General features: G+C 54.3%; 6 protein-coding genes across 6 annotated transcripts; 5 read left to right on the top strand and 1 right to left on the bottom strand.

The window, feature by feature from the left end:
* Positions 1-886: 886 nt before the first annotated feature.
* CHGG_08522 (uncharacterized protein) lies at positions 887-3,113 on the top strand (the record flags this gene model as incomplete). Its single annotated transcript, XM_001226448.1, has 2 exons — positions 887-973; positions 1,032-3,113. The coding sequence occupies 2 exons, from the start codon at positions 887-889 to the stop codon at positions 3,111-3,113; spliced, it is 2,169 nt and encodes a 722-aa protein (XP_001226449.1).
* A 923-nt stretch (positions 3,114-4,036) lies between these two features.
* On the top strand, positions 4,037-4,807 carry CHGG_08521 (uncharacterized protein; the record flags this gene model as incomplete). The annotated part of the gene is made up of 1 exon (XM_001226447.1): positions 4,037-4,807. One exon carries the CDS (start codon positions 4,037-4,039, stop codon positions 4,805-4,807), a length of 771 nt encoding a protein of 256 aa, XP_001226448.1.
* Positions 4,808-6,026: 1,219 nt separating this feature from the next.
* On the top strand, positions 6,027-6,695 carry CHGG_08520 (uncharacterized protein; the record flags this gene model as incomplete). The annotated part of the gene is made up of 1 exon (XM_001226446.1): positions 6,027-6,695. The coding sequence occupies one exon, from the start codon at positions 6,027-6,029 to the stop codon at positions 6,693-6,695; it is 669 nt and encodes a 222-aa protein (XP_001226447.1).
* A 1,043-nt stretch (positions 6,696-7,738) lies between these two features.
* On the top strand, positions 7,739-8,922 carry CHGG_08519 (uncharacterized protein; the record flags this gene model as incomplete). The annotated part of the gene is made up of 4 exons (XM_001226445.1): positions 7,739-8,165; positions 8,218-8,297; positions 8,352-8,446; positions 8,526-8,922. 4 exons carry the CDS (start codon positions 7,739-7,741, stop codon positions 8,920-8,922), a joined length of 999 nt encoding a protein of 332 aa, XP_001226446.1.
* Positions 8,923-10,536: 1,614 nt separating this feature from the next.
* CHGG_08518 (uncharacterized protein) lies at positions 10,537-13,102 on the top strand (the record flags this gene model as incomplete). The annotated part of the gene is made up of 6 exons (XM_001226444.1): positions 10,537-10,620; positions 10,678-11,134; positions 11,185-11,268; positions 11,500-11,963; positions 12,040-12,234; positions 12,647-13,102. The coding sequence occupies 6 exons, from the start codon at positions 10,537-10,539 to the stop codon at positions 13,100-13,102; spliced, it is 1,740 nt and encodes a 579-aa protein (XP_001226445.1).
* Positions 13,103-14,485: 1,383 nt separating this feature from the next.
* On the bottom strand, positions 14,486-16,151 carry CHGG_08517 (uncharacterized protein; the record flags this gene model as incomplete). Its single annotated transcript, XM_001226443.1, has 4 exons — positions 14,486-14,872; positions 14,951-15,609; positions 15,688-15,867; positions 16,082-16,151. 4 exons carry the CDS (start codon positions 16,149-16,151, stop codon positions 14,486-14,488), a joined length of 1,296 nt encoding a protein of 431 aa, XP_001226444.1.
* Between the last annotated feature and the right edge of the window lie 697 nt (positions 16,152-16,848).

Here is a 16,848-nt window from a genome sequence, read left to right as displayed (position 1 = left end):
AAGCTCTGATTAATGCAAGCACCCTTACACAAACCATGCATAACCACGTTATTCAACAAGAACTATCGACTCAGCAGAACTTGGGCTACAGGTTTGAAGACATTATGTAAGAATCGAAATGTTACTCACCTAGGTAGGTAGGTACCTTGGTAAAGATGCACACGCCCGGTACAATTTACTATTCCGTTTCACAACTCCATTTGCCGTTTACACCGCCTGGTGCTGTGATCCTCACATCGCCTTGTGACCAGAACTTCTTAAGTTCTACCAACGCGTTACAAATCTTGTTCCTCGCCAACCAAACGCGTTCCTCGCCCACCATATTCCTCTTGGCATATTGCAAGGCGCAGCAGCTGAATTCCATGCCAGCTGGGCGTCCGGGTGATCCAACCGACCTTGGCCACTCAAGGGGTGAGCCATGTCAGGGCACTGTCGCCAACCGTTGGGCGCCGACGGCTTGACCCACACGAAGCTCGTGTTGTACAGCATTACCAACAGCATTCCTAGGCGCAGCCTGCAGAAGGCTAAAGCCATTTTCGGTTAGCCATTTTCGCCGGAATTGAAAACGCTGGGCTGGCGCTCCTCTAGATCGTTCCAAATTTGAAAACCTGGAATCCGAGCCAATGACGCGCCACAGCACGTTGCTCTTGACTCCAGCCATTTTCGAGTTGTTTGAAAACCTTTGAAACATGAAGTTACATTTTCACCATCATTACTTTCAGGCAAACGGCCTTTGCGGCCTTGATTTTGAAATAAAAGGTTTACAAGCTCCTCACCTTGGATCGAAACACAAAACTCGAGGCGTCACGGATCACTGGCAACACCCAAGCTTAATTCTTTCTCAACGCCACAACCGACGCTGTTGACGACGCAGAGGTACTCAACCATGTTACCCTTTCGCCCCAAACCTTCAGCGGAGGAGCCGGACCCCTACAATGCCACCTCTCACACGGTCCGCAAGCAGGCTACGACGGTAAGTTAGGTACTGGCGCCATTGACATCGATTATGCTGAGTCCTGACTCGGTCACAGGTTCCACCATCCATTCAAAACAATGACCCAGTTAGTTTGGACGACGACGCATCATCTAGGCCTGCTGTCCCCGCGACTGAAATTGTACCGATGGCCAACTATGAGGCACCCACGAATGCCCCTTCGGAAGCGACCCCATCTTCCTGCGGTGAAACCTTCTCCACATTCACAGCAGGTACGCGGTCTCGCTGGGCCGCCCAACCGCCGCGACCCCTTCTCGCGTTCAAGAATTTTATCGCTTACGACGATGCCGTTCGCACCCTACCTTTCAAAATTGATGAACATCCAGAGGCGTCGGGTCCTCGTTTACCAACTTCATGTCCTCTTTCATGGCAGTACGAGTTTTCGTGGAGGGGTGGAGCCGTCCTCTTCGCTGGTGATCCCTTGAACACCGCCCAGGCACACATCCGATCTAGTGAGCTCTGTGATGCCACTTTTGGGGACAGCGCGGAGCGGTCTGCCACCATTACAACACACGCCAGGACATGCAAGTCAGCGGACGAAGTGACGTGCAAGTCATGGGATTCGGAGGGCCTCAGGAAAGCAGCGTTTGAGCGAGGGCAAATCCAGAAAGAAATCGAGGAGACACGTGCCTATCTTCTGGAACAACTGGAGGCTTACTGGAGGTCGCATCCCCCACAAAGATCAGCCAGCCGACGAAAAGGGAAGGGTCCCGCCGATCAAGCAGGGCAGCGCCCTCCCGCTCGAGAGGTCAGTCGGCCCTACAACAAAAGAGGATTTGCAGGCGGTCGACGCAGAATCGGCCAAGGATGCGGAGATGGGGACGACGATGACGACGACGGCGAAGATGATTTGGCTCCAGCGGCAGGCTCATCAATGCCAAACGCACGGAAGCGGTGGTATGCATGCCCCTATCAAAAGTGGAGGCTACAGTACTACGTCTACGAGTGCGGGACTGGCTTTCGGAACATCACTGATGTGAAGACCCATCTACTCAAGAAACACTTCGCAATCACCTGCCCTCGATGCTGCGGTGTGTATGATGATGTCGATTTGGTACGGCTTCACGTTCTCAAAGGCTGTGGAAACCCCCCGAGAAGCCACCCTGACGGCTGCATCATGAGCGAACGACAAAGGGACACCATCAGCGCCCATTTCGGCGGCAAGAAGATGCTAGACCATCAAAAGTGGGAGTTTCTCTTCCGTACACTGTTTCCGAACGAACCACTTCCCGAGAGCATATACATGCTTCGCCAAGAAGAAGAATTTCGAAACTTTCTGAACAGCTGGGCCTGCTCGGTGGGGAAGGAAGTTTTCGACAATATTCGCTGCCAGGCTCTTTACAACCCGCAACTCAGATGGGGCGAGCCGGAGGCAATCCAACGGACGGCAGTAATGGCGCAGTTCATAACATTGAAGCTTCAAGATCGTGCGTCCTGGGAGCGCCGTGACGCCGACTTTGCGATGGCCCGACAAGACTTTGACAGAACCTTGTCCTCGGATGCTGGTGTCTCAGCGGTAGCCAACCATCAAACATCCGCTGCTCCCAGTTTAACTTGGGCTCACGACACCGTGGCGCAGTTGGCCCCCCACGAGTGGAACCCCCAACCCGAGCCAAACCCTTGGTGGCCCATGCCGACCATAGGAGAGGACACCGTTGTTTCAGGGTGTGCAAACACCAATATTGATACTCTGGGTCCGACCTCTGCCTGCTCCAACCGTTCATCCGGGTCTGGAGAAAGCCCAATAATCTCGCTCAACCAGTGCGATGCACTAGCTCCGCAGAACGGCCCAGCTTCCACTTTCAACACTGACGGTCTTGGTATCCCTGGGATCGACCTACCAGGGCCGTCCTCAGCTGCCCAGTGGGCGGGAGGTTACCAGCAGGGCGAGCCTATTTACCTCGATCCTTCCCATCTCACCAACGGAGCAGCACCCGAGCCGGGCGCCGGTGCCATTGTTGGTGTCGATGAGCACGCAAGGCCTTTGACAGCATGGAATCCCTGTGTACAGAGTGGGAACTGGGGTCTCCCTGATGATTCATTCAATCAAGTGTTTGACCCGTGGCGCATTTCGAATGACGACGTGATAAGTGAGGTGGTTGGCCGCGTGCAACGATAGGAGTCATTTCGGTATGTTCGAGTCAGTCAAATACATGTATCGTGCATTCGGGACATTCATTCTACTTCCATCGAATTCATATTTCCCCTTAGATGCCCAATGATAGCTTAGCCCTGATTGCGATCTCATGCAATGCAAACCGAATCTTAACCGTGGTTCACTTTTTTCAACCCTGGATCTGGAAATCCCAAGGTGCATTACATTTAAGGGGTCTCGTGTTTACCATCAACTCGCCGGAAACGGGGGCAGGGAGACAAGACTTGGCCCGGTGCCCATGCAAGTGCTTGCTTGGACAACAAGAAGGCGGCCCGAGTCTTATGCACGCTTCAAACCATTCCCAGAAAGTGGTGATTTAAGGGACATACCAATGCACCAGAAAGATACAAGAGCGTGGTTGTTTTGATTCAGATGAGTCCGAGTTTGCCGCAACTTCGATTCCCATTCGCCGCAGGTTGCCGTCCCCCGCATCAAGAGGGCTGAATTATGAAACCGAGTTCAAGACCGTCCTTCATTGCCCTCATGCCGTGCAAAGTTGGTTGGGCTCTCATGCAGGGCACCCAATTGGTGACCTAACTTCGCCCCCGTTTGTCAGCTTCGTAATACCTGAGCTTCCCCTCCTCCCCTCAACGTCATCTGGACGTCATTTACAACGATTCAAAATTTAAATCTTATTCTCAAATCACAATCTCGAGATTCTCCCAACTGCACAGGGGTACAGTACCATCCAGTCCTCCAACCACATCAGCAACATGGAACAACCAATCCCGTGGGAAAAGTAAGCACAACCTCCAGACAGTGCACCTATCATTTTGCTGTCGATCCGACAGGAAGCACGTGAGACTCGCCCCTAACAAAAAACCCCCAGAATCGCCTCCTCCCAACCCTACCGCTTCTCCATCGGGCCGCGGCAACGCGAATTCACCATGCACTCCGCAGTCGTGGAAGCCCAGTCCCCGGTCCTCAACACCTTCGTCAACAACACCAACTTCAAAGAGGCCGGCGAGCGGCACGCCTCGCTGCCCGACGTCGACGAGGACACCTTCATCACCTTCATCCAGTACGCCTACACGGGCGCCTTCGAAGTCGCCGGCACGGCGCACCAGCGGGACCGCCTCGCGGACGTGGTCCTCAAGGACTGCGCCAGGGACTACGACGACGACGGCGGCGGCAGCTGGAGCGCCGGCTACGACGCCCGCCCCGCCCGCTTCGTGGCCCACGGGCCGGGGCGCCGCCGCAAGCCCGATCCGTGGGCGGCCTTCAAGACGGCCGTGGCTGCCGCCCGCCCGAAGGGCTACCTGCCGCCGTTTGAGGAGGTCCTGATCGAGCCGGGTGATGATGTCGCGGATATGCTGATCCGCTATACCCGGCTGTATCTGTTTGCGGATTGTTATGGCATCGATCGGCTGATGGGTTTGTCGTTGTTTAGCCTGGGGAAGACGCTCATTGCGCTTGATCTCAAGACGTACAATGGGAACAGGGGGGTTGAGGAGCGGGTGCAGGATGTGGTGGCGTTGTTGCAGTTTTGTTATAATAGTAGTGACCCTGCGCCGGATCAGCTGACATCCCTGATTTTGCGCTATGTTGCCTGCAATGCGGAAAGGCTGTGGAAGAACAGTGATTTTCAGAAGTTGCTGGCGACGCACGCGGAACTCGGCGCTTCTCTGGTTGGGTTATTGGTGGAGAGGTTGGATTGAGGTTGCGAGTTTCTTGGACTCTTCTGGGAGGATGGCAGGACTGGGAGCTAATGCTTGAAGGGGGAGTTTCGTTTGCATTTTCAAGCTACCTTTAGCATCTTGACCGCATCAAGTAGGTATGTGCAGAGGCGCTTACCGATATAATGGCAAGCCAATGAATGGTCAGATGTCCCATATGACTCGGATGTGCCCCTCAATACGCGCTCTTCTGGGTTGTTTTGTTCTGTCCTGTGTTTATTCAAGAGGGAACATTACTACCGGGCGAGACCCATGAGTTGAATGGGCCTGTCACTCGAAGGACACATAGCATGTGTTGGTTGCCTCTGTTCGTCACCTAGCAGGGTAGATAGGGAACATTACTAAGCTCCTGGAACAATGCCAGCTGTTCATCAGCTCCATCTGCTTGTACGGCAGACTAGAACCTTGGTGTCGAGTTGCGGCGCCGCGCACTGTTTATGGAACTTAGAGGGTGAATCGCGGCAACTCCCCGGTATTTATTATCGCATTATCTGCTGCGAGACCAAAAATGAAATGTTGGGAACTAACCGCACAGTCCGCACTACCTCCTACCTCCCTCATCCAGGATCACAGCAAGCAATTTTGCAGTTGCAGCTACATAACATTACCGAGTGGCACGCAATTACACGGTGGGAACATCAAAGCCCGCCCACGGCGATACCACCGAGGAAGAAGGCGTCATGGAGAAAAAGGTCCAAGAGGAGTGGCCTTCGTGGCTAACGTAATTAAGTACTCGCACCGAACCACAGCAGCAATTTCCGAGATTACCCCTACTAACAACCCCCTGTTCTACTAGTATTGCGTCCTACAGACCCTTCCGATTTGTGGTGGGCCCGGATAAGCGCGAGTTCACGGCCAGCTCGGCCCTAATCGCACATCAATCGCCCGCTCTCCGAAAACTAGTCGACGGCGACTTCAATGAGACCCGGAATGCATCTGCCACGTTGAATTGGGCCGATGAAAACATCTTTACGCGATCCATCCAATATTATACCCCGGGGACTACGACGCGAGCGACGATGGTCTGGAGTTCGCTCGTGTTGATGCTGAACATGCGCCGAAGTCGGTCGCTGAGGTACAAGAACCGGAACTAGTTACGGGTCTCAAGAGAGGACGACCAGAAACCGAGACACAACGGCCAGAGGCGCCCAAGATACCACGTTTGGAAAAGACGGGTCGGGGGGAGGTGAAAGCGCGAAGGATGTCCCGGTACAAGGAAAACAACCGGCAAGATAATACCCGACAACGCGAGAGGAGACGTCTTTGGGACCGGTTTATTAGGGTCGCAAACCCGTTCAAGAAAGGCATGCTTGAGGCCAGCGTGGACCTGGAGAAGGACTTCAGCCAAATCTTCCTCTGCCATGCCAAGATGTATGTCTTTGCTGACTATTACGGCATCTCGCGTCTCATGGACCTTTCTCGAGAGAAGCTCGGGCATTTACTGATCGCACTCACGACCGATATGGAGTTTCACGGCCAAAGACTCGCAGATTTTGTCGCCTTGGTGCGATACTGCTACGATAAGCCCTCACCCGAAGCGCTGCAGTCGTTTGTGATGATGTACAGCGCTTACCACGCGAAGCTTCTCTGGAAAGATGCTCAGTTTCAGGAGCTCCTCAAGGACGACGGCGAAGTGGCATTTGCCTTTATCAAGGAGGTAATGCCGGCGTACCTAAACGCCAAAGACGGGGTTTCGTCGGAGGAATCATCATCAGAGAAATCATCATCAGAGAAGTCACCATCAGAGGAGTCATCATCAGAGGAGTCATCGTCAGAGGAGTCATCACCACGGCAGGAAATCCCCAAACCCCGGCTACCACCGATCGGAAGGAGATTAACCTTCCGAGGTGGCCTGCCGCCTATGAGATAGATGGAGGATTAGCCATGTCACGCGTCAATTCTGCTCGCACATCGTTCGCTAACAACTGGAAACATTAGTAGTTTGCGCCCTGTTAACCAATTCGTAACTTGCTTGCAGATTTCATATTAAATTGATATTACTGCCAAAACTTGAACTACCGACTGATTAACACTATCGCCATGTATCCATGTATCATAGTTTGTACAACACTAGTAGAGATATTTCTCACTGTTTCGTCCGAACCTGCCTCCGCCCGCTCGGAATCTTGACTAAAGTCTGTTTAAATAAGAAGTAGTTAAAGAAGCCTTGATCACCACAAATTAATAGGGGCGCGTCCGAGCAAGCCTTGCTAGCTCCGTTTCAGTCGGTTGCCCAACGGCGCGTCTCTCTTCGCCCAGGCGCCGCATGTTTGCGAGAGTTTGAGTCGCTTGATTGGTGGCATTTCAGATCTTGGTTGATTCTCCGCCCATCAGATCGGCCCACATACCAGTTTCGGCCATGGTGTTGCAACTCTGGGCTGGGGCACAGGCCTGAGGACCACGAGGAGCTCCACTTCGCTAAATATCTAAATCTGTCAATGGTAAGGTCACTAACTGAGCAGGGTTGAGGAGGAAGACAGTCCGTGGCTTGGGGTTGGGGTGCAAGTGATACTCCCCAAGTCGTTTCCACAAACCACAAGCAAGAGTTCTCACAAATAGTCAAGGAGCGCAGGAAACGGAGCTGAACAGCTTTCTGTTTTGTCCTGGCGGGTCATTTACCCCTTCTTCGACTCCCGGTATTGACGGAAGTCTTGCTTCCAGAGCTCGGAGATATGAAACACTGGGTTATGAGTGGTGGAGAAAAGGGGGGATTTCACGTCGTCTGCGAACACGATGGCTACCGAGATACAAAGACGGAAACAGCCGTCTTGTGGATCTAGGCTGGGTTCCCAAGACCCCGGTAGCCCGACGATCAGTGATAAAAGGAAACCGAGAGCCATCTCCAAGATTCAACTTCGAGCTTCAGGAACCAGCCAAACCCAAAGTTCACTGCCACCCAGCTTAAGCTCAAAGATGCACCGCTACGCCGCTCTCGGCTTCTTGCCGGTCGCCCTCGGGTGTCTGAACCCCAACACCAATGCCTGCGCCAGTTACATCAGCGCCAACCAGGCGACCGCGTCCGCCTTCTGCGCTACCTTCACCCAAAGCGCCGTGACAGCCACCACGGGCCTTCCCTCCTGGGCTTCCAACTGCGGAAACAAGCCGAGCCAGATCTCCAAGGAGTGCTCGTGCTACTTCACCGGCGGCAGCGGCCCGGCACCCACCTCGGCCTCTGGGAAGCCGACCACGCTGGTGACCACGACGGCCAAGGCCACTCAAACATTCGGCGGCGTCACCACCACCCTGCCCAAGAGCTCCGGTGCCACGGCCACGTCAAAGCCCATCACCGTTGCTGCCGGGCAGACTTACGACGGCGGCATGAAGAACTTTGATCGTTCGCGTATGTGTCTCGTAAGCGAAGTTGACTTAGATATGAAACTGACAGCCACCAGCCAAGGTCTGCGCGGAGCAGGAGGAGACGGGTGAGGCCGAGGCCATGTTCGTCCTCCAGGACGGTGCCACTCTTTCCAACGTACGTATCGAATAATGTCGAGAGGAATCGAGCACAGAACTAACCATGTTTTAGGTCATCATTGGTCCCAACCAAGCTGAGGGTGTTCACTGCAAGGGCACCTGCACCCTGATCAACGTCTGGTTCGAAGACGTCTGCGAAGACGCCATGTAAGTCCACCACCATCCCACCTCCCCCCGCCTTAACCGCACCCCCCCACTACACGTAACCACTAACCACCCCCTCCAGCACGCTCAAACAATCCAGCGGCACCTCCAACGTCATCGGCGGCGGCGCCTTCCACGCGTCCGACAAGATCGTGCAATTCAACGGCTTCGGAACGGTCAACATCAAGAACTTCTACGCCAACGACTACGGCAAGCTGCTGCGCAGCTGCGGCAACTGCAGCAACAACGGCGGGGCGCGGCACGCGGTGCTGGACGGCGTGGTGGCCGTCGACGGCGGCGTCCTGTGCGGCATCAACACCAACTACGGCGACACCTGCACCGTCACCAACAGCTGCCAGGATGATGGCAAGAGCTGTGATCGCTTTACGGGGAATAATAGCGGCAAGGAGCCGCCCAAGATTGGGAGCGGGCCGGATGGGACTTTTTGTAAGGTTTCGGGGCTCACCACGAACTGTTGAGTGTGAATGAGGGGGTGAGATGGGGTTGGGGGTGAGTGGGGGATGGGCTCCTCAGTACATACTTGTTTAGCTGCACATACTTTGAGTCGATAATTTTATAAAGACATCGACGGACACCGGAATTTACATATTGGCTAATTGCCGTTTGGTTCTGGTAGTTAATAGCTTTATTGCGTCTCATCCTCTGGATGGCGGTCTCTTTTCAGCAGATATCGAACCGGAAGGCCTGGTTGTAGTTTCGAGGTTGCCGTTTCAAGGGTGTCCACCGGTACCTAGGTAAGGCAGTTCGCTACCTAGACCTTGACCAGCTGCTCCCAATCTTCCAGGCCCTAGGCTTATAATAATCCATTTTCCTTGCACCAACCGGCCCTCCCCACGCTAGCATTATTCGTCCTCGTTCTCGATCCATCGCATTAGTCCAGCCGCCGACGCTGCCTCTCTAGGCCTCCCCCACTAGATAGACACATACCCATCAACGAAGCAAGCGGTACTGGAATGAACAACAGAGCGGCATAGATCCAGGCCACGGAGGTTAAAGGTAAAACCGAAGGGAGCGAAATGAAATAAACAAGAGCTTGGAACGGAATGACAATAAAATGAAGACAAGGGATTATTTTGCGGCTCGATCCGGCCATGCATTTGGCGCCATGTGGTCGTTGGGGCCTGCTTTCCTGGGATGGTTATGGTTCCAGTGAAAGATGCCCAACTGGATGAAGTAGTGAATAAGAAAGGGAAAGGGAAATAATAGGCAAACCAGTCGGGCTGTGGACCTGCTGTCTCTCAGATTGAACCCATTTTTGAAGAATTCTTGCCGTCCTGGTCTAGTGTTCATACTGTCGTGAACAGTATGGGTGTCCATGGCGACTCGAGATCTGGGTTTTGTCGTTTGCCTTTACGAGTTGTTTCACAACTCTGAGTCAATGTCAACAGGACGGCGGGTAAGTCTACTTGGAATTGCAACCAGAGAGTTTATATTTCCTAGCTGCCTTGTTACTTTTGGGGCTGTGTTAGGTTTGAGCGGCACAAACCCCATTGTTGATGTTGGCGGCGGCGTTCAATGCCATGCGCCGCGCGGGGAACGTAGCCGTAACTCTTTGCATTGTTCAGACTTCAGATCTCGAATCTGCAACACTTACCGCCGCAGACCCGGATTAGAGAATGTGCCGATGTTGCCCTCGCGAATACCTGGTCTTCGGTGGCGAGCGGCTCAGTACTACAAATGGTCGGCCATACCGCGGCGCACATACTTGTAGATCCGGACGAGCCGGGGACGGAGCGGAATTAGAACGGCATTGGGTCTAGGCGATGCGGCACAGAGGTGGCACCACATCGGCCCAAGCGCGCGTGGTGAAACGAAAGAGGCGGGCTGACTACGCCGCAATATCGGACGTTTCGAGGGAGGGAGGTGGTAGGGCTGCGCCGCATCTCACCGTCCCACTGCAGAGTCGCACAGAGACGATTGGTAATTCCTAAGTTTGGACGATCAGGGTTGAAGTGCCTTGAGTGGTATTCGCTGACCATGGCCGAGGTCAAAAGCTGGCATACTTATACTTTCGCAACCCTTGCAACAGCCTTGTGGGCAATGGGTTTTTACATTTCCACCTTTGAGGTATCATGGATCCATCTGGAGGACCACAGGGAATACCAGTCGATGATCTGATCGATGGCTTGGCCGGCATCAAGAAGATGGCATTCAAGGTGGGTGCATTATTCCCAAAGAGGCTCAGTGTCACATGCCTAACTCGCGGTGGACAGGCCGCAGTGGCCGTCTTCTTCGCCCTAGCAATCCTCTCCGTTCTGGTAAGGGCAGGATTCCGCCTCCGCGCAAGACAACCTCTCACCTTGGACGACTATCTCGTTTTCGCAGCAGCCATCCTTTTGTCAGGGGGGACTGGTCTCCTCTATAACATCTGCGACAACCTTTACCTGTCCTCGGCCATCCATTTGGACCAACCCATCACGCTTCACCTGGGCTCTCAAAGCATAGCCGACCTAATCGACGCGGTTCAAGGATACCGCTCCTATCTCGTCATCGCCTGGACAGCAATATCTTTGGCTAAATTTTCTTTTCTGGCCTTCTTCAGGCAACGGATCGGGGATACGCGCAGTATTCGGTTGTATTATTGGTCTCTGGTTGCTCTAACGGCAATATCATGGCTTCTCTGCGTCGTGGAGCCGTTCATTCTCTGCCCCAACGTCGGGTCCGGATCCTGTAGGTTTAACTCCGGGCCCCTTCCGGACTGGATGCTAACCATTTTATAGCATGCTTTGCAGACTCCGATGCCGTGGTTCGCGCCTCCGTTACCGGCCTTACCACGGCCCTTGACATATTAACCATCGTCCTGAGTACGCTCCCCCTTTACCCCCTTTCACCCCTTTCCCCACCCCAACCGCTTTCCTCCCGCAAAGCTAATCCCAACCCAACCAACCCAAAACAGTCACCACCATCCCCATCCTCCTCGCCCTTCCAAAAACAACCAACCCCCCTCCCCAACAGCAACAACAACCTTACCCCCGAACCTAGCACCTCACCCATTCTTACCCCCCCCAAACCACCCAGCTCTGCCATCACAACAGCTCTCATCACCACCCTTGCCCTCACAACCGCTTCGTTTTCCGCTGTCCGCGCCAGCAAAGCCTCCACCGGCACCGACCTACCCCAGACTGCCTTCTGGCTGGCGCTGCAGGCGAGCAGTGCCCTTCTGGCGGTAGGGTTGGGGACTTTCTCACGCTCGCTGCTTGGCGGGCGGGGGGTGGTTGAGGGAGGGAATTTGACTGGGGAGGGGGACATCCAAGCGGAGGAGGCCCGCGGGATTCAGGGAAGGGCTGGCAAGGTGAGGTTGGCGGGGTTATGGGGGTTGGTGAAGGGGGTTGAGGGGCGTGACGGGCAGGAGGTGTCGCAGCTCGGGACGGTGGTTGTGGTGGGGGAGGAGGCGGACGGGGTTCCGCCCTTGAAGGAGAAGGTGGGAGCGAGAGAGGAGGTCCGCCAGACTACTTCGTCGCCGGTTCCGCGGAATCCGCCGATTGCGTACCATTATCCGGTGAGTTCATGTTGCCGTGTTGGTTCTTGCTTGCAGGGGTTTTGAGTGCTGATGTTATGTATGTCTCTGATCACAGATGTGGGGACCGCAGCCCACACACGGCCAGTTTGCGACGGAGGACGAGGCGCGGGCGGGCCAGGACCTTATATGGCTCAACCCGTCGTTGCAAGCGAGCCAAACGAGCTTTGGGAGCGCAACGCTGTACGAACGGAGAGGTTCGGAGCGGAGAGGGTCGGAAAGGAGAGGGTCAGAACGAAGGGGGTCGGAACCGGTAAACCACATCGCACTAGTAGGCGCTATTGCAGAGTGTAAAATGTAATGGTACCATCTCTCACGAGGCTCGCCCATTTAGCACACAAGATATTTCCAGTGTGGTCTCGAGCGGAGGAGAAGTTCGGGAACAACGCCGCCAAAGTAAACCTATAATTGGAAATATCAAGAGCCAGCACGCTGCCTTGTCTACCGAGTATTTCCATCATCTCCAGCGGCCACTTCTACGGGACTGAAGAACCCCGCGCAGTAGTATCGGTAGTGCGTTGCTGAGAGCCCCGTGTCACCGTCGTCTCCCTCGGCTTCAGGAGTGCGACTGTGCAGAACATCGCCTCCGATTCCCGCTTAAAAGCCAAAAACTTGCCAAAGAACTCCGGCGTAGCATTGGGGACCTCCCGCTGTGTCGCGCATAGCCTCCTGTTGCCCATGTAGCCAAGCAGAAACATTATGTCCCCACCATCCCTCTTGACCATGGCCTGGTCCCCGCATTCTGCGTGCTCTGTCCAACACTTGCACTTGTGGTCGAGCAACAGCACCGGCTTCAGGACGCGAACGCCGCTGATCATGATTATGCCAACAGCCGAGGGCGGGAACGGATGGCCGATCTGTTGCGGCTCCCAGAAGTAGACTCTGTACCTGTGCCCGTCCAGCCCCCTGTACCAGATTATGGCCCTGCTCCTCCTGGCCTTGTGCGCCCCGAAATGGACGCTGTTGCTGTCGGCAAATTTCTTGGCCAACTGCCCGCTACCGCCGGGTACGAAAATGTCGATATCCGAGGTGCGCCGCGTCTGTCCCAGGAGCCGGAGAGCGATGCCGCCCATCAGGGCGTAGGTGGTGGCCCCGAGAAGTCCAGCCAAGCCAGTGACTAGATCCGGCAGCAAGTCGGGCGGCATCGGGCACCGGGCCATAGTGGGCGGATCTTCGGCATCCTGAGGAACCGCCTTAGGCCTGGCGGGCACCACCCTTCGTTTTGATCCAGGTGCCGGCACGTTTGTGGGAGCATTATCTGCTGAATCTCGTACGGCCATGTTCTTGTCTCGTTGGTTAGCTAATGCCCCTGCAGGTGTATATGAGAGGTATAAATCTGAATACCTAGGTATGGTTATTGGCCTTCTTGGAGGAAAAGGGTACGTTCCGTCCGTCTGGTAGCAAGGTTCCTCGCAAGGGGAAAGGAAAAAAGGTTATTGATGCGACTCACATGTTAGCACAGATACCAAAATTGCGCCGGGAACAGGGCCAGTTTATACTTGAGGCCCAAATCCTACGATGGCCTACGGTGGTCTCTCGTCCAGAATGTTGAAACCAACTCTAAGGAATGGTAGTTATCAAGAGCAGGATCATGATGACGTTCTGGGCTGTTACACTCAAAGGCTGTAGCCAGCGATAAGGCCAACCTGTTACTGAGCGAGCAGGATTGCGAGGATGCAGGAAGCTGATAATTAACGCCGCAGGACCGGGTCGGTTTGGCCACCACCCCGGCTATGCTAAGGACCTTGGTCATTCCAACCAACGTCCACCTACGCCGCAAACCATATGGTGACATTACCTATCTTGGCGAGCTGCGCAGGGAATAACAACTAACCAGTGTCAAACAAGAGACGAGACTTCTATACTTCAGTTGGTTTCTATTTCCTCAACACCGTAATTCTCATATTCACAACCCCAGCACGCCTCTTCGGTATCGGTTTGGTCTTGAATGAAGAATAGATAAGCAGCACTCATGTTACGCATCAACGTCGAGTGACAGGCAAGAGGAAAGCATTCATGGTTGAGTTTCATCTAGGCACCTAGATACCGGAATAACCACGGATCAAGGAATTATTATTTCTCTTATCACGCTAGGTACCAAGTACATGCGGTCCCTCAGCGATTAACTCGGTAGGAAAAACCATGCCTAAGCTGGATGAAAACCTCCGCACCTCCGCTGCGGCCTTGCCGCTACCCCGTGGATCCAGCTCTACCGCCAGCCGGAACTCGTTTCAGCCTCCCCAGCCCAAGCACCCACCCCACCACTATGGCAGCCTTCTCCACGTCATCTAGCCACTCCAGTAGCTCTGCGCCGTCGTCTGGCCAGGGATGAGGTTTATCTGCGGCTCCGTTGCATTCGAGTACGAGGTGTTCGAATGTCTCGCGCGCCATACCGCAGCGGCATACCGGCGTTACCACCTCGGGGACCCTCCTAGTAAAGAGGAACCCTCGAAGCACAGATCAAGGAATGTAAACCACGAAACCGTAATAATGGCCACCCCACATCATACATTCCTCAAACCGACATTCCGCAGTTCGGTCGCCCCGGAGGTGGCGCCACTCCCGCGGTCCCTCTCACTCCATCCCCGATCTTTCCGCCAGCGTGCGAGGGAAAGCCGGGCAGGTGAGGACGGCCACTGCAAGGTATCGTGCTCACTGGCGCGCCAGGCAGTCATGATGACAAGAGTGAGTGGGAGCGCAATGACCCACAAGATCCAGAAGTCTGGGTTGACGTCCATGTGCTGCTCTCCATAGTCGAAGAACTGCGTGCCGAAGATGGAAGTGACGGCCGTGAAGGGAATGAATACCAGCCCGACGATGGATATCAGCCGCACACTCCGGCTGTTGTGGAGGTTGACTTGGCTGTCGTGGGCGGTGTTGATGTGGAATGCCTGTCATAGAGTCAGCATAGAGGTAGGTACATGGGTACCTATTGATCTTAAAAGAGATAGTGAATCGGCACCACGTACCAGGTCTATAGTGTTTTTGATCCTTGCCTGGCAACTAACAGTCCTCAGCTTTGTCGAGTGAAACAGCTCACGGCGGTGATGCAAAAGCCGATGGGTGTTCTCCCATAACCTATCGCCCCTTTGCGATTGTCCAAAGAGTTCATGATTTGATAAAGTCGAGTCCACCAGCCTGATGGCGGCATCCAAGGCCTCGATCGTGAAGATGGCGTTCTTTGCGCTTGTGTGGATACGATGAAGGTCGAGGTCCGTGACAACAGACTCGGCCGTCGACTTGAGCTTTCGCGCGCGCTGAAAGATATCCTCCTCCTCGGCGCGGATCAGGTTTGTTACATCCCACGCGACCTTGTCGATACGGTGATACCAGGCAACCAGGGCAATGTCAACCAGAACATAGGGGTCGAACGTCGCAGTTCTCCACCTGGGAGACTTGACAAACTCTACTAACCTCTGGAGGGCTTCGACGGGCGGGCTGAAGAGGAGCAGCCCAACGGTGTAAGTCATCTGTGTTACCTCCGGAGGAGCTGAAGAAGAGTTAAGAGGTCGTCGAGCTTGGGCTGTTCTGGGCAACCAGGTAAGGATGAATCCAGATTTTAACCATTCCGGTTGTCGGTCCAAGGAATCCATGCTCGGAACGGCGCCGAGGAAGTGCATCCACAACACTGCATTTCCAACACTGTAAGGTCAAGTACACGGAGGGCTTTGCTGGGGCTCTAGTGTTTGATGGGGCTTGAACGTACCGTCCCGGCCATCTTCGTCGGATTGGCGCCCAAACGAGTGGGTGACGCTCGTTTCGCGCTCCCATACAAACTCATCTGGTATGTTGAATTGTTTGATAAGTGTCTGGTATTCTGTCTCTGGGCCGCCGTATGTGCCATCCAGCGGCGCAATTCTAGCGTACGAGATCAGCTCCAGGCCGACTAATCAGGTTGAACTTTGAAGTGCAAGATGAATCTAACGAGAGCACGAACAGAATATCTAAATCCAGCTCTTTAGACCATCCCGTAAGTTCACCTGAAGAGCTAAACTGAGCTAGTGTGGGAGCCTCGTCTTTATGAATGAGACGCGGGAAATTGGCAGTCAGCTATTACCAAGATCAAGGGGGTTGTGGGCTGGTGAAAGGATTCTGCACACCTTGTCGCCTGCAAATCCTCTGGAACCCAGCTTGTGACCTGTGTACGGTATATGGAGGGTGGCTCTGCATCGTCCATACCCAGAAAAAACAAAGATGGAATAGATACGGCCTGTTCGTTATACCCGCGTCAGGAGGTACATGTAGCAACTAAGGAAAAAGCAAATTGGAATCGGGCGCCAATGTGTCAAAGGGATAGTTTGGGGTGGTGTCCCAAAGAAGCAGGTAGATACAGAGATCCTTCACCATCATCTGGCTACAGCCTCGTGCGGGGGCCGCTACGGAGGCTTCATTGCGAAACTGGGCGAAAACCCAGATTTTCAATAGATCCACCCCGCCCGTCAGATTTCAGCCTCACCCACCGATTCCATATCCCCACTTTGCAATCGCTTTTCTACAACTCCTACTTTTTATTCCACAAACCACCATCTTCACCTACCCCGGTCTCTCTCGCGCGCTTCTGAGCCCAATGACACCCGTTCAAGCCCGGTGGTGCGTTTCTCGCTGCGCTTATGGCAAGCTGGTTTCTTGGATACTAACATTTCATTGGTCTTGTATTTGTCGATCGCACCTCCCAATCAGAAACCCAAAGTTTCATGGCCATGACTCAATTCTGCTAATTGTAAGATGGGGAGAAAGGAGGAGAAACTGGAAGAGCTCTCGCGGTGCAGAGGCGAAATGCAAGAGCAGGTGGTGCGTGCACTCAGTGACCGGTGCTGCCACATGCACTCCGACGGCAGGCGCCGTCACATTCCCCCCCTCCAAAGAA

The sequence above is a fragment of the Chaetomium globosum genome, genomic scaffold (assembly GCF_000143365.1).
Source record: "Chaetomium globosum CBS 148.51 scaffold_6 genomic scaffold, whole genome shotgun sequence".
NCBI lineage: Eukaryota > Fungi > Ascomycota > Sordariomycetes > Sordariales > Chaetomiaceae > Chaetomium > Chaetomium globosum.
This window is presented reverse-complemented; position numbering and strand designations above follow the sequence as displayed.